This window comes from Pagrus pagrus (genome assembly GCF_965226575.1).
Source record: "Pagrus pagrus genome assembly, chromosome: 16".
Classification (NCBI taxonomy): Eukaryota; Metazoa; Chordata; class Actinopteri; order Spariformes; family Sparidae; genus Pagrus; species Pagrus pagrus.
The window spans coordinates 307,646-322,500 of NC_140200.1; the positions used below are offsets into that span (position 1 = coordinate 307,646).

Below are 14,855 nucleotides of genomic sequence, written 5' to 3' on the forward strand. Positions count from 1 at the left end.
AAATGACGCTACAGTAAAATTAGCTGGTACAGGAAAACAGGTTCCTACCTTCTGGACACGTTTCTACAGTCACGTTATAATAAATCACAATCAAATCCTGACTGTTTTGTCACCAATTTTTAATTGCAGACGTCAGTTGACAATACAACAGCAGGCAGTTTATACAAACGTGTAAAAAAAAAAAAAAAAAGGTTAGCTCCGACGTTCATCTTCGCTGTCATGACGCAGAAGTTCATCCATGTGTAGACACCTCACTCACTTTCAAAAGAGGACCAAACACCACCTGACAAAAGGATAAGAAGGATTTAGAAACACCTTACTAACACTTTACAATACAGTACTCCACTGCACTAAATTGTTAAACATTTGGCTGCAAACCTACGTGGCTGTGTCTGAAGCGCCCCCCCGCCGCCTGTATATTGGTCTGTGCTGCTAGCCCCATTAGCTGTCCCGGTTGTTAGCAAGTGCTAATCTCTCTCTCTCTCTGTCTATCTCAGCAGCAGCACGTCAAAGAAAAAGAAATAAGCGCTGGAGCCGCGGACCCATAACCGGCTGTCACCGACAAATAAAGCCTCGACCAGTAACAAGAAAGATGGCTGTGTTGTGAGGTAGCTCGATGCCAACTTCGACTAGCGTTAGCAGTTAGCATCCGCTGCTAACACCCGGCCGCTCCCCAGCTCAACACAATGGCCCTCCTGCTTGTTAACACTGGAGGCCTGTTGCCGATAACGGTCGTGTAATGGCCCACGGCTCCAGCGCTTCACTCCATGTATTTATTTTTCGCCGGTTTCGTTGTACGTTAAACAAAATTGGTCGTGTTCAAAAGCTAACGTTAGCAGATGTAATGCTAATTGTAGCAACAACAGGTTTGAGGCATAAAGCTAAAACGGCAAACGCTATAAATGCATACATGAACATAAAATTAACTTATGGGTCTATGTGCTGACCGAACTTACCTGCAATTTAGTGGACGACGCTGATTTTCGGATTGCTGTGTAGGTTGTTGTAGAGGTCGAAGGTGCACAGAGCCGAGCGGCCATTTGCTTTCACCGTAGAGACACACCTGGGCCAATGGGAGTGGCTCTTTTGATGTACGTTGATGACGCAATGCCTCAGCCAATCACCATGGCGTTGACTGTAACACCCCCCCCCCCCCCCCCCTTCCCCCAAAGGCTACATCTTTATTGTTGTAATAAACTGAATAACACTATTTTAAAAGAGAAAAACAAAAATGTAAACAAACAAAAATATTACTTTTATTCAAAAATAATGTTTAATCACAAAATATGTCATCATGCCCATACTACTACTACTACTACTACTACTACTATGATAATAATAATAATAATAATAATAATAATAATAATAATAATGTAAATAAATAAATTACATCATGTCAATTACCTGCACCTGTCTTAGACGTCGAAATAAGTGACCTAGCCCGACGTTCAAATGTTCAACTGCATATTGACGTCCAAGTGGGGTCATGATTAGACGTCCAAATAGCAGACCTAGTTTGCACGTCGTGTAGTGGTCCAGAATTGGTCTTGGACCGACGGACGCAATATAGACATGATCTGGACGTCTATCAGACGTCTAATGTTTGGTGGGAAGTGATGATGAAGTGGGAACAGGTGAAGATGTTTGAGTGTTAGTGACATTTTCACTGTTGTGTTCGATGTTCACAGATGAACAGCTTCAACACCTGAACGTGAGAACTAATGCTGCTGCAGTCTGAGAGAAAAGAGGAGAAATAAGAGTCAACAGTTTTATTCAAATCTGTATTTTATAAAAGAAAACATACAAATATTTTAGTCACATGTGCAAAAGTCACATTCTGTGTGAAACTGTGCAAGTTTTAAAATGAATCCTCTTCTTTCATTTACAAACAGGAAAAATAGTTTTCACCTTCAACACAAGAGCATCATGGGAAAATAATGTGTAAAAACAGTCAGACAGGATTTATGAAATAAAGAAAACTGTCTTAAAGGACCAAAACTCCAGCGAATACTTCTGTTGACTGCTAACATGCTAACTGTAGCCAGTCTCTGTGCTGATCTGTTTACCTGCTGCCGTTTATCTCTCAGGACTGTTCATCATGTCTTTCAATAAAGATTCACTGAAAAGGGGAAAAACTTGCTCTAAGCTAGCTAGCTAGCTAACTAGCTCACTGACTCAGGTGCTAATGTGACAGGAAGTCCTCACAGTTGATTAAAACCTGTATCAGCGTGTCGTCCTCCTCACTGTGTAGACACCAGGAGCTTTAATTAGACAGCACGGTAAGTCTCAGGTGACTCTCACACATCTGTCTTCAGTCTCAGTCTCAGGTATACTCTCAGGATTGACTCAGGTGTTTCAGATGTGTCTCACATGTATCACAAGTGTGTCTCAGTTGAATTCAGGTAAGTCTCAGGTGTGTTCCCTTGTCTCAGGTGTGTCTCAGGTGTTCCTCAGGTATACACTCAGGTGTCAGCAGAGCGACATGCGTTTGCGGTGCTGCTCCACCAGGGGCACCAGGCAGCGTGGTGAGCCGGCCTGCAGCAGGAACGGGTGCTCCAGGAGGTCGGCGGCGCTCGAGCGCTGCTTAGTGTCACGAGTCAGCATGCAGCCCAGGAAGTCCTTCAACACGGGAGACACCTGAACACAGGAAGTGACATCATCAATCACTGCCCCACATCACCTGTCACAAAGATCATTATTTAGCAGTGGATTATCATCATACAGTGTAAATCATACAGGCCCACAGCGGCCATGTTGGATAAGACTGATGCTGTTGAGAGTGTTAACTGGTGCTCACAGAGACACTAAACCCAGAAGTGTGTTCTGATTCTCCCTACATGGGACTAAACACTGACCGGGCCACAGGAAGTTGGTTCCAGTCAGTGAAAGGCTGGTCCACACAACGCATGTTCTGGACTGGTGTCCTCATTTTGTCATTAAAACAAGTTATTCTATGTGTGTGTGTGTGTGTGTTTGTATTTTCTTGTACATGATACAAAGTGAACCTGGTTCATTAAATAAAAATGGTTGAGATGAAGGTTGAGATGAAGGTTGAGATGATGGTTGAGATGAAGGTTGAGATGAAGGTTGAGATGAAGGTTGAGATGAAGGTTGAGGCCAGAGGGGTCAAGATAGAAGAACAAGGACGAGTGTGTTCTGACCCTGTGGATGTTCTTCACACTCGGTGCTGCCTCGTCTCTCAGCTTCTTCATGGCTGTGATGGGCGTGTCGCTGAAATATGGTGGCTCTCCGTCCACCATCTCCACCACCATGATGCCCAGAGACCAGACGTCCACCTGAAGGACAGGAAACAGGAAGTTCACCCGCATATCAGACCGCGCTACCAGACAAGCTACATGTTGTTATCAGGTGAAAATGATCCTGTTAGTTCTGAAGTTATGTTGAGGAACAGTTCTCAGTCATCTAAAAGTTCAATCACACTTTTCACTTTCATAATATGAACAGGACTCCTCTGAGAGTTCATGATCATCTTCATCCTGAAGTCTTGGTCATGGACCAGCTAAGACAGGAAGTCTGTTCACATCCTGCCTTCAGTAAAATGTGTCTTCATGATGAACATTCAGGATGTTTCGTGGATGTTACCTCCGTCCCATACGGCCTTTTAGAGATCACCTCAGGAGCCATCCAGTACGGAGTCCCCACCAGAGACTTCCTCTTTGGGACGTCTTTACTGATCTGAGCGCAGAAACCGAAGTCTGACAGCTTGATCTGCAGAAGGAGGAGAAGGAGGAGAAGGAGGAGGAGGAGGAGGAGAAGGAGGAGACTTTGACTTTAAAAATAACTTTATTTAGTTACTCTCAAAGATAAATCAAAATCAGGTGTGCATCACCGAAACAAACAAACATAAGAAACAAAACAAACAAAGCAACAAAACAAGACAAAATAAAACAAAACAATATTTGACCAATCAGAAGGAGAGCAGCAGCTCTCCTGCCCCCACAGAGCACAACACTCCCTCCACCGCCCACAGTGCTGAGACGAGTCCAGATCACCAACAGTGTGATGACACATGTTCCACCCTGAAGAAGAAGAAGAAGAAGGAGGAGAAGAAGAAGGAGGAGGAGGAGGAGTCTCCACCCTGAGACCAGCAGCCAGCAGCCCCTTCATCACCTGCTCACCCTCAGGAGGAGAAGAAGAAGAAGAAGAAGAAGAAGAAGAAGAAGAAGAAGAAGAGGTGCGTGTGTGTGTGTGTGTGTGTGTGTGTGTGTGTGTGTGTGTGTGTGTGTGTGTGTGTGTGTGTTACCCTCCCGTCCAGTGTGAGCAGGATGGAGTCGCTCTTGATGTCTCGGTGAATGACTCCCTGTGAGTGGAGGTAGGACAGCGCCTGCAGGACGCCTTCACACACCGTCGCTGTCTGCTCCTCGTTCAGCCTGACACACACACACACACACACACACACACACCGTACAAGTAATATAAAACCACAACTATCAAACCAATCAGATGGGTACCTGTGTGCGACTTCCTGCTCACCTGGTCTCACTGACGATGTGTGTGAGAGCGCCGCCCTGCAGGTACTCCATGATGACCCACAGCTCCTCCTCCACCAGAGCGCTGCGGTACATCTCCACCACGTTCAGGTGCCGGTAGTCCCTCATGATCACCACCTGAGACACAGGGACAGTTTACAGGTGAGGCTGGTGATGTCACAGTGACAGGTGAGGCTGGCGATGTCACACTGACAGGTGAGGCTGGTCAGTGGCGCAAAAAGTGGGTATGCACTATATGCGGCGCATAGGGGCGCCGCGCTAGAGGGGGCGCCAAAGCGATGGGGGGAAAAAAAATTTGAGTCGGCATTTTATGTATTTAACAGCTGTTTGTGCATGTGTAAATCAATGATATGATCAGTAACAGAGAGGCATGTCATTAGGCGCCCCTCCGCTCCCTCACCTCCCCTCCTCACGCCCCCTCCCACACACAACACACTATAGCCGTTCCAGTGCGCGCCCCCTCGAGCACGCGCTGGAGCGCGTTTTTTTTTTTTTTTTTTTCCCATTTTGAATCGTGTTGTTTACATGACAGACGGGGGGCAGAGATGGAGAGGCAGAAGAGAAAGCTCTCGGGGGCACAAAACAGAAAGAGGGAGAAGGATAAAGATTTTGAGGGAATGAAAAAAAGTTTTTCTAAGTGGTTGAAAGACAGTGGGTAAGTTATGTCAGTGTATCAAGAGGAGGCTTGTAAATATTCAGGTTAGCTAAAGCTACTACTAGTAAAACGACAGGTTACTGTTGTCTTGTTGCAACTGTGTACTGATTACAGATCATGTCAAGAAAAATAAAGGAACATGTTTGTAGTGATGCTCCTGTCAATGCTCCTATTTAGTAAAGTGTAATAAAACCTTTACCAAAACTTTATCAGTACACCTGTTCAACATGCATTAACGTGAACATGTAGAGCACGATATTTTAATCTGCTCCGTCTCCGCATTCACAGTCGCAGCACGGGGCAGAGCAGCTAACGTTAAACAAGCTAAAAAGAAAGCTGTCTGTGTGTCATCTAATCGTTAATCCTATAGTTTGTCACAAATCTAATACCTTGCAAACTCTCGTATACCGCTGCTGACTGAGACAAGCAGCCCCTCCCTCTAACGTGCAGGCTCACAGCAGGAGGACAGCAGCACGGAGACAGGAGAGGAGGAAGGATCTGATACTGAAACACGTTCTTTATTCTTTCAAAACGTTACTTAGTATTTAGATGCCAGGAATATGATTTCATTTAGTGACAGATAGAGATTTGTTTCTTATGAGATATTATTGAGTTAATTTAAAAACATTTGGAAATGTATGAAAGGTATGAATAATGATGGGAAGGAGGAGGAAGAGGAGGAGGAGGACGAGGAGGAGGAGCAGGCATCTGATTGCAAAAAAAAAATTCAGGCGAGAATAAAAACATTCTACTTCAGTGTGTTCCAACTTAGATTACTCAATGGTAGTAGCACTTACAGTGATTATTTCAGTTTGGGGAAAAACTTCAGAGTGTTACCTTTCAAAAGAGTAAGCTGAAGCTTATCAAAACATACCTTCGTTCGAGTATGAGCAATGATCGCCTGACCCAATTAGCAGTGATCTCAATTGAAAACAGTGTGGCACGGTCTATTTCATTTGATGCCATTCTTGATAAATGGGCGAGTGCAAGGGCACGCCATGTAACAATGTAGTGGTAACACTGAAACATATAAAAACTGTTGTTTAGATGCCATAATGTCATATTTGCAATACAGACCCACTGCTACATGTTATTACATTGTTTTTTGTTGTTGCTGATCACCTGCTGAAATATGAAAAATAAAAGTGTGTGAAACATTGAAGAAAATAGAAAAAAAAGGGTGGTGGGGGGGGGGGGGGCGCCTATAATATGTCTGCATACCCCTCAGAAAGTAGGTAGTTGCGCCCCTGAGGCTGGTGATGTCACACTGACAGGTGAGGTGATGTCACACTGACAGGTGAGGCTGGTGATGTCACACTGACAGGTGAGGCTGGTGTTCAGTGTTTCTGATTAATTTAACACTAAAATGATGAAATTAAATTATTAAACTCAAACTTGTCATTTATGTGCAACAAGTAAAACAAAGTGAACAAACTGGACGATGAAGTTCGATCAGAAACAACAAGTGTCACAAACATCGAACCACCAGAATCACGTTTAGTGTCTATAAACTATTTTATTCTTTAGTTATCTTACTTAAAGGTGAATCAGGTGAATATAAAATCAATTCTGCATCAGATCTCAGATTGTAAGTAAAGTTGAGTTGAATTAAACTTTATCACCAGAAATATGAAAGAATACGAGCAGCAACATTTATCAGAGGTTTCACAACAAGTTTTAAATCCTCTGATGAAGTTTCATCAAACTGCTGCCAAAGATCAATGAAATCGACAAAGTGCAGATGATGATTCATGTTAATATGAGTTAGTTTGTGTCAGGTGAGACTGACAGGTGAGCTTGTCTTAGTGAGCTCATATTTAATGAGATCGACTCATTTACATATTTAAACTAAATGATGTCAGTGAACTCGTCATATAAACTAATTATCTTCAGTGAGTCAGCTGAGGACGTTAAAATCATTCTGTTCTTACAGATAAATGGAAAAGAAATTAAAATGTTCAACAATAAAAACAATCAATTAATCAATTAATCGTTTTAAGTCATTTTTGAACGCAAAAATACAAAGTTCCATATTTGATGGTTTCCTCTTGTTTGTTGTTGTAGTTGTTGTTGTTGTTGTTGTCCATTAAACATGTTTCTTTCACTTGTTTTTGATGTTTCAGAGATTAAACAGTTTATTAATTGGGCAGGAAAATATTCTGGTAATTGATTATAGAATATTGATAGTTGCAGCAGATCTCATAGTCAGAAGATAAAATGGAGGTTCAGTGTTTCTGAAGATCTGGAACCAAACACACCTTTTATTTTATTCTATATTATTTATTTTGTATTTTACATTATTTTAAATTATTTGTTTCATTTTACGTTTGAAGTTATTTGTATTTCATGTCCTTGTTGTCTGATGATGTTTGTTTACCTCGTTGAAGAGCAGCTCCCGGCGCTGCTGCTTCCTCAGGTCCATCATCTTCACCGCCACCTGTCGCCCGCTGTGTCTCTCCCGGGCGAGGCACACCACACCTGTCGACCCCTCCCCGATCTTCACAAAGTTCTCCAGAGTCAACCTCGGGTCTCCTGGGTCCACCACCATCTGCAGCGCTGCCTTAAACTGCTCGTGAGTCACCTTCCCCCTGCCGCCGGGTCCCGTCTGTTGTGGGGAGGAGGGGCAGAGGCGGGAGGGGGGTTGTCCAGGGGAGCCCGTGGGGGAGGGGCGGTGCTGGGACGGGCCCTGGTTCAGGGAGGTCGAAGGTTTTGGAGCCAGTCCGGTGTTGAAGCTGGAGGGGCGGAGTGAGCGCTGAGGTAACCCTCGACCTGCGACCAGGGGGCTGCTGGTGCTGTTAGGGGGAGGCAGCAGGAGGGGGGAGGAGGGCGAGGTCAGCTGGGGGAGAAGAAGACGTGAAGAAGAGCGTCAAATAATTTACTTCTGTTCAGAATAAAACAGATTTCTTCAGCTGGTTTCAGTTGATTCCGTGGTTTTAACTGTGAGGCTAGCAGTTCCCCTCTGTTCCCAGTCTTTATGCTAAGCTAAGCTAACTGGCTGAATCAATCTCAGAGAGACTTTGTGTTGAACTTTACCGACGCGTCTCACCTTGAGGTCGTAGGAGGAGTGAGGCCTTCTGGGAGTTTCTCTGGAGGTCGACAGCAGGTCCGGCAGCTGACTGACAGGTGCTTTCAGTCTCAGGTGAGCTCTGCTGTTGGGCTCCACACTCTGCAGGTTGTGGTGACAGGAAGTCGGTCTCTGTCTTAGCCCCGCCCCCTCACTGTGAGCATATTGTCCATCTGGCGAGCCCGTCTCGCCCGTCATCTGAGGTGTGACAGGTGTGGTGGGCGTGGCCTCAGACAGCGTGCCCACCTCACAGAAGGACTTGGCTCTGGGCAGAGCTCCGTTCAGTTTGGGGCTGCCGCTCTCGCTGCGAACCTGTCGGATCCGGTCCTGCCAGTAGGTGGAGCTCCCGCCCGTCTTCCCGCCGCGTTGATTCAGCTCCTCGTACTGGTATGACTCGTCCTCCGCCAGCTCTCCAAGCCGACCCAGCGACTGGGCCCGTTTCCGTGCCGAGGGGCTGCTGCGGCGCAGAGAGTTGGAGCTGGTGACGGACAGACGGGTCATCTCAGAGATCACGTGAGAGATGTAGTCGCCATGGCCGATAAAACTCCCCCTAACAATCGTCTGCACAGAGACAGAGTAGTTATAGAGTTACAGAGTATTTATGGAGTTACAGAGAGTATTCATAGAGTTATAGAGTATTCATAGAGTTACAGAGAGTAGTTATAGAGTTACAGAGTATTTATAGAGTTACAGAGAGTAGTTATAGAGTTACAGAGTATTTATAGAGTTACAGAGTATTCATAGAGTTATAGAGTATTCATAGAGTTACAGAGTATTCATAGAGTTATAGAGTATTCATAGAGTTACAGAGTATTCATAGAGTTACAGAGTATTCATAGAGTTACAGAGAGTAGTTATAGAGTTACAGAGTATTCATAGAGTTACAGAGTATTCATAGAGTTATAGAGTATTCATAGAGTTACAGAGAGTAGTTATAGAGTTACAGAGTATTCATAGAGTTACAGAGTATTCATAGAGTTATAGAGTATTCATAGAGTTACAGAGAGTAGTTATAGAGTTACAGAGTACTTATAGAGTCATAGAGTAGTTATAGAGTTACAGATTATTTATAGAGTTATAGGGTTATTATAGTTACAGAGTAGTTTTACAGTTACAGAGTAGTTATAGAGTTACAGAGTAGTTATAGTTACAGAGTAGTTTTACAGTTACAGAGTAGTTATAGAGTTACAGAGTATTTACAAAGTTACAGAGGAGTTGTAGGGTTACAGAGTATTTATAGAGTTACAGAGTAGTTATAGTGTTATAGAGTAGTTATAGAGTCACAGAGAATTTATACAGTTACAGAGTAGTTATACAGTTACAGAGTATTTATAGAGTTATAGAGTAGTCATAGAGTTAAAGAGTATTTATAGAGTTGCAGAGTAGTTATAGAGTTACAGAGTATTTATAAAGTTACAGAGTAGTTATAGAGTTACAGAGTAGTTATAGAGTTATAGAGTTTTTATAGAATTAGAGAGTAGTTATAGAGTTATAGAGTAGTTATAGAGTTACAGAGTATTTATAGAGTTACAGAGTGTTTATAGAGTTATAGAGTTTTTATAGAGTTATAGAGTAGTTATAGAGTTACAGAGTATTTATAAAGTTACAGAGGAGTTATAGGGTTACAGAGTATTTATAGAGTCACAGAGTATTTATAGAGTTACAGAGTATTTATAAAGCTACAGAGGAGTTATAGAGTCACAGAGTATTTATAGAGTCACAGAGTATTTATAGAGTTACAGAGTATTTATAGAGTTATAGAGTTTTTATAGAGTTATAGAGTATTTATAGAGTTACAGAGTATTTATAAAGTTACAGAGTATTTATAGAGTCACAGAGTATTTATAGAGTTATATTATATAGGTTCGCCCTGTTGAGGCTAAAGTGGAAGCCATTAAGAATTTTTCACCTCCTGTAACCAAGAAAGACTTGATGCGGTTTCTGGGCATGGTGGGATATTACAGAAGTTTCTGTAAGAATTTCTCATCAGGTGTGGCACCCCTTACAGATCTTCTGAAGTCTAAGGTGAAGTTTGTCTGGTCAGATAAGGCTCAGCTTGCTTTTGAAAATGTTAAAGCTCTCCTCTGTTCCTCTCCTGTGTTGACAGCACCACAGTTTGATAAGCCTTTTACATTGCAGGTTGATGCCAGTCATGTGGGGGCTGGTGCAGTCCTGTTACAAGTTGATGTTGCGGGGGTAGAGAGACCAGTTGGGTTCTTCTCAAAAAAGTTCAATTCCTATCAGTTAAACTATTCAGTTATTGAGAAAGAGGCCCTGGCGTTAATTTGGGGATTACAGCATTTTGATGTGTATACGAGTTCAGGAACCCCTCTTGTAGTGTACACAGACCATAATCCCCTTATCTTCTTGCGTTCTTTGCAAAATCCTAACCAGAGGTTGATGAGGTGGGCATTATTTTTGCAGCCTTATCATTTGGATATTCGCTATATAAAAGGCAGGGAAAATGTAATGGCTGATGCCCTTTCTCGCGCCTTCTAGTTGTTAGGAGTAATGGTTAATGCTACCATATTTCTGCCTTTTGTCTGTGTTCATTTTGGGCTGTCCGGCTCTCTTAAAAATGCTCCTGTAGGTACCCAGGTTGCGGAGGGGGTGAGATGGTCCTGAGGGATCAGTAGAAGGTATGAATTGTTTTGTTACTCCCAACCAACTGCGGAAGGTCGTGTCATTCTGTCAATACTGTAAAGTGAAAAAATGTGGCTATTGTCCATTCTGTTTTTGATGTGATCACTGTATTTTGTAAATAATTGATATGTTTTCGCAGAGTACCTAGTGGGTCTCCGCTCTTAAGGGGGGGGGGGGGGTGACGACCCCGCCCTCTCCTGGTCGTCCTTTGTTTGTTTTTTCTTGCAGGCTCATTTCAGGTAGATGGGTGGAGCTGCTGATTGGATGAGATTCACCTGGGCAGCCTGGGCCCAGGTTACTTAGCTGGCTCCTCATTCCCATTGTCTCTCTCTCTGACCACTTGCTGCCTGTTTGGTTTGTGTGTTTGTTTGTGTTATCATCACCACACTTCAATTACAAACAACACTGCATACATTACTGACTCTACAGATTACAGACTTCTTTATTATGTTGTTTTGGGTAACATTTATAAATAAATTTCAGTTAAGTTACTTTAAAGGTGTGTGGTCTCCCACTTTGTCTTGCTCTCTGAGCCAGGGCTATGACAGTATTTATAGAGTTACAGAGTATTTATAAAGTTACAGAGGAGTTATAGGGTTACAGAGTATTTATAGAGTCACAGAGTATTTATAGTTAGTCAGAGTAACACAATTACCACAGGTCTAAAGCTAGCTAATCTTACTTTTTAACAGAAATTGTGTTTTTCGTTACTTTTTCATGCTGTCATTTTATCCTTACGCTAACAATACGATGGATGCTAATGTTAGTCTTTTATGCTAACGTTACCCATGTGCAATTCCAAAATGCCAAAACATTAAATAAAATAGATTTTGTGAAATGAATGAATATTGAACAGATTGAAAGATATAAATGAACAGTTTACTCTTAAGAAGTATTTTATTGAAACAATTGAATGTATGAATTAAATATGATATTTATTTAAATGGTCTCATTCTTATGAACATTGAAACGTGTTGTTGGACTTCATGCTAATGTTACTTTACGTTAACAATACGTTATACTGAGATACTTTGTGTGCTAACATAATCTTATTTTATCCTACTGCAACTCTGTTTTATGCTAGCAACACTTTGTTTCTATAAAATAATAATAATAATTAATAATAATCTGTTATAATTTTAACTTTAATGTCCATTTAGAACTTAATAACAGTGAATTATTTTCAAAAGAACTGAGTTCAGATCAGAATCTGAATTTATCTTTGTTATAATTCTGAATCACATTATTCATTGAAAATAACCTCCAGATGGAATAAACACATGAATTTAATGAAGTTAATGAATTTAAGGAGGTTTAAATCCTGAAAAGATTTCTGTCTGATGTTTGTCTGGTCTGAGGTCAGCTGACAGAGACATACTGCAGGTGGAGCGTGTATACCTGACCGTACCTGTATGGAAACATACCTGACATTTACAGACGAGCAGTAAACGCACCGTCAGCAGCTGCTGAGTGAGAACTGAGAATGATCTGATTTAGACTCGTTTCAGACTTTAGCATGAAAAGTTACTTTTGCTTGTTGACCTGTGATGAGGTCACACACTACAGGAGGAAGCTTCCTCTGCATATCAAAATAAAAGCTGTATCGTGTCGTGCACGTGGAGCCAGGTTCAGTGTAATTACTGCTCTAATTAGCTTTAATAACCCGGATATACACCTGTACACTGTTGTCATGTTGTTTCCTGATGACCCAGTTTCACTGTAACAATCATCTGACAGATTCAAGACTGATGAGGTTCAACGAGGATCTTGCAGTGAGTTTTTAAAGACCAGCATCAGAAAGACACTGAGACGAACACCGACGACCGAGAGCTTCGTCCTGACTCGGGTTGCTTTTGTGACTAAACTGCACAAATGAAACAAGTCAAATGTTCTTTATCTGAAGGAGGCCTGCAGAGTTAGCCGTTAGCTCTGAGGGTCCGCTCACAGATCTGACAGTTTTAACAGTGTGGGACTGAACAGCTGACTCATCATGATGATATAAAACGATGACTGTTCAGAGATGAGCAGCTTCTTCTGTGGAGCTGATCACTGACACTGATTACATCCTGTACGACCTCAGGAGCTAAGTTAGCGTAGCATGTGTTAGCTCTGTCGCTGCTGTGGTTATGTGTCATGTCAGCTAACAGGTGGAACATGTGGCGTTGAATACTGGCAGATTTATTGTATGATGACAGAATTGATCCCGCAGCCCCGCCTCACCTTCCTGAGCTCGACCTCAGTGACCCTGGAGGGGTCCACCAGGGGGCGTGGCCTCCTCAGCGTGTCGATGACGCTCTGCCACTGCGGCGGCAGACCCACGTAGCGTCCTGTAGCTGTGTCAAAAGACGTGTGGACGCGGTGCTGGAAGTCTCGCGGTGCTGAGATCTCTGGCCTGCGCTTCTTCTTCCTGCGGCGCAGCATCGCCACGGCAACGCAGCGACAACAGGGCGATGATGAGACCTGAAGGAAACAACAGGAAGCAGCACACTCAGAGCTGGAGGAGCGCCGCCGCTGATTGGACATCATGCAGGGTCCACACACACACACACACGCACAGACACACACACACACACACACACACGCACACACACACACACACTGAGAACACACACACACACACACACACACACACACACACACACTGAGAACATACACACACACACACACACACACACACAAACTCTCAACACACACACACACACAAACTCTCAACACACACACACACACACTGAGAACACACACACATGCACCACAAACACACAGGCAGAATCACACACTCGTCGTGTGTGTGAACCGACAGCTTCTCTTCCTGTTTTCAGGTGTTTTACCTGAGCTGAGTCACATGACCTCCTCTCTCTCTCTCTCTCTCTCTCTCTCTCCCTCTCTCTCGCCCGTCAGACACAAACCGACCCAACAGCCCAGGTGAGACTCACCTGTGTGCATCATTAACTGTTTCAGCTCCAGCAGCTGTCACATGCTGATGATCAATATTTAGATTCATAATCAGTTTACAGACGTTCTGATTGGTTCTGATTGGTCCAGCTGCTGGATTATATTATTCAAATATTTTATTTTATTTTGATTGTTCGTGTTCGCGTCAGTACAAACTGATGATTCTGTCACACGGAGCAGTTTATTGATCATGAAGATGATGAAGATGATGAAGATGGTCTTCATCATCTTCATCAGATCTGAGGTTGTAACATGATCTTCACTGAGGATCACCTTCTTCATTCATCAGTAAGTTCATGTTGGACCAGAGAAGAGCTGTAACAGCTGACAGCTAACCAATCAGCTGCTCTGAACTCAGTGAGGTCACATCAGCTCTCACCTGACGTCAGCCGCTGTCTCTCAGCTGCAGGTGAACCGGCTCCTGATTGGTTCAAATCAGATCAGATCGGTCTGAAGGAGACAGAGACTCCTCCTCCTCCTGCTCCTCGTCCTCCTGTTTGTTCACTGGGAGTGGTGGAGGATGTGGATGGTTCTGATCCGGTCAGTCTGAGGAGGAGAAAAATCAACAGTTTGTCACAACACATCAACTCAGCGTTGATAATGAACAGATCATGTACACACACAGTGCCTGACACGAAGGCCTCGGCACTGAGTTTAATAACAGTAGCATCAGAACATAAAGTCTCGGTCATGACTCCCATGAGCTTGGAGGACTGCGTCCACACGTCTCGGCAGTGACTTAAATTGATGAAGTCATCTGGAACGGCAGAAAGCCGTCTGGCAGGACTCCCAGAGGTCGGCAAGAGTCTTTGGTTTCATCTTCCAAGCCTCCTCCTTCATCTTACCCCGGACCTGCTCAGTAATGTTCACGTCTGGTGACTGGGCTGGCCAATCCTGCAGCACCTTGACCTTCTTCGCTTTCAGGAACTTTGATGTGGAGGCTGAAGTATGAGAAGGAGCGCCATCCTGCTGAACAGTTTGCCCTCCTGTGAACGTAACGGGCAGCAAGACTCTCTCGATACTTCAGGCT

The 14,855-nt window shown here is 43.4% G+C and overlaps 1 protein-coding gene across 2 annotated transcripts in view; it reads right to left on the minus strand.

The window, feature by feature from the left end:
* Window positions 1-1,773: 1,773 nt before the first annotated feature.
* LOC311271210 (serine/threonine-protein kinase PAK 6-like) overlaps window positions 1,774-14,855 on the minus strand; it is a 19,037-nt gene continuing 5,955 nt past the window's right edge. For both annotated transcript variants that reach the window (XM_084376788.1, XM_084376789.1), the window contains exons 2-10: window positions 14,205-14,371; window positions 13,094-13,333; window positions 8,213-8,791; window positions 7,544-8,002; window positions 4,495-4,628; window positions 4,265-4,391; window positions 3,604-3,729; window positions 3,162-3,296; window positions 1,774-2,637 (exon numbers count right to left, since the gene is read on the minus strand). In XM_084376788.1, coding sequence (XP_084232914.1) covers window positions 2,470-2,637; window positions 3,162-3,296; window positions 3,604-3,729; window positions 4,265-4,391; window positions 4,495-4,628; window positions 7,544-8,002; window positions 8,213-8,791; window positions 13,094-13,294 — 1,929 coding nt within the window. In that variant the 5' untranslated portion in view covers window positions 13,295-13,333; window positions 14,205-14,371 and the 3' untranslated portion in view covers window positions 1,774-2,469. The remainder of the gene's footprint in view (window positions 2,638-3,161; window positions 3,297-3,603; window positions 3,730-4,264; window positions 4,392-4,494; window positions 4,629-7,543; window positions 8,003-8,212; window positions 8,792-13,093; window positions 13,334-14,204; window positions 14,372-14,855) is intronic.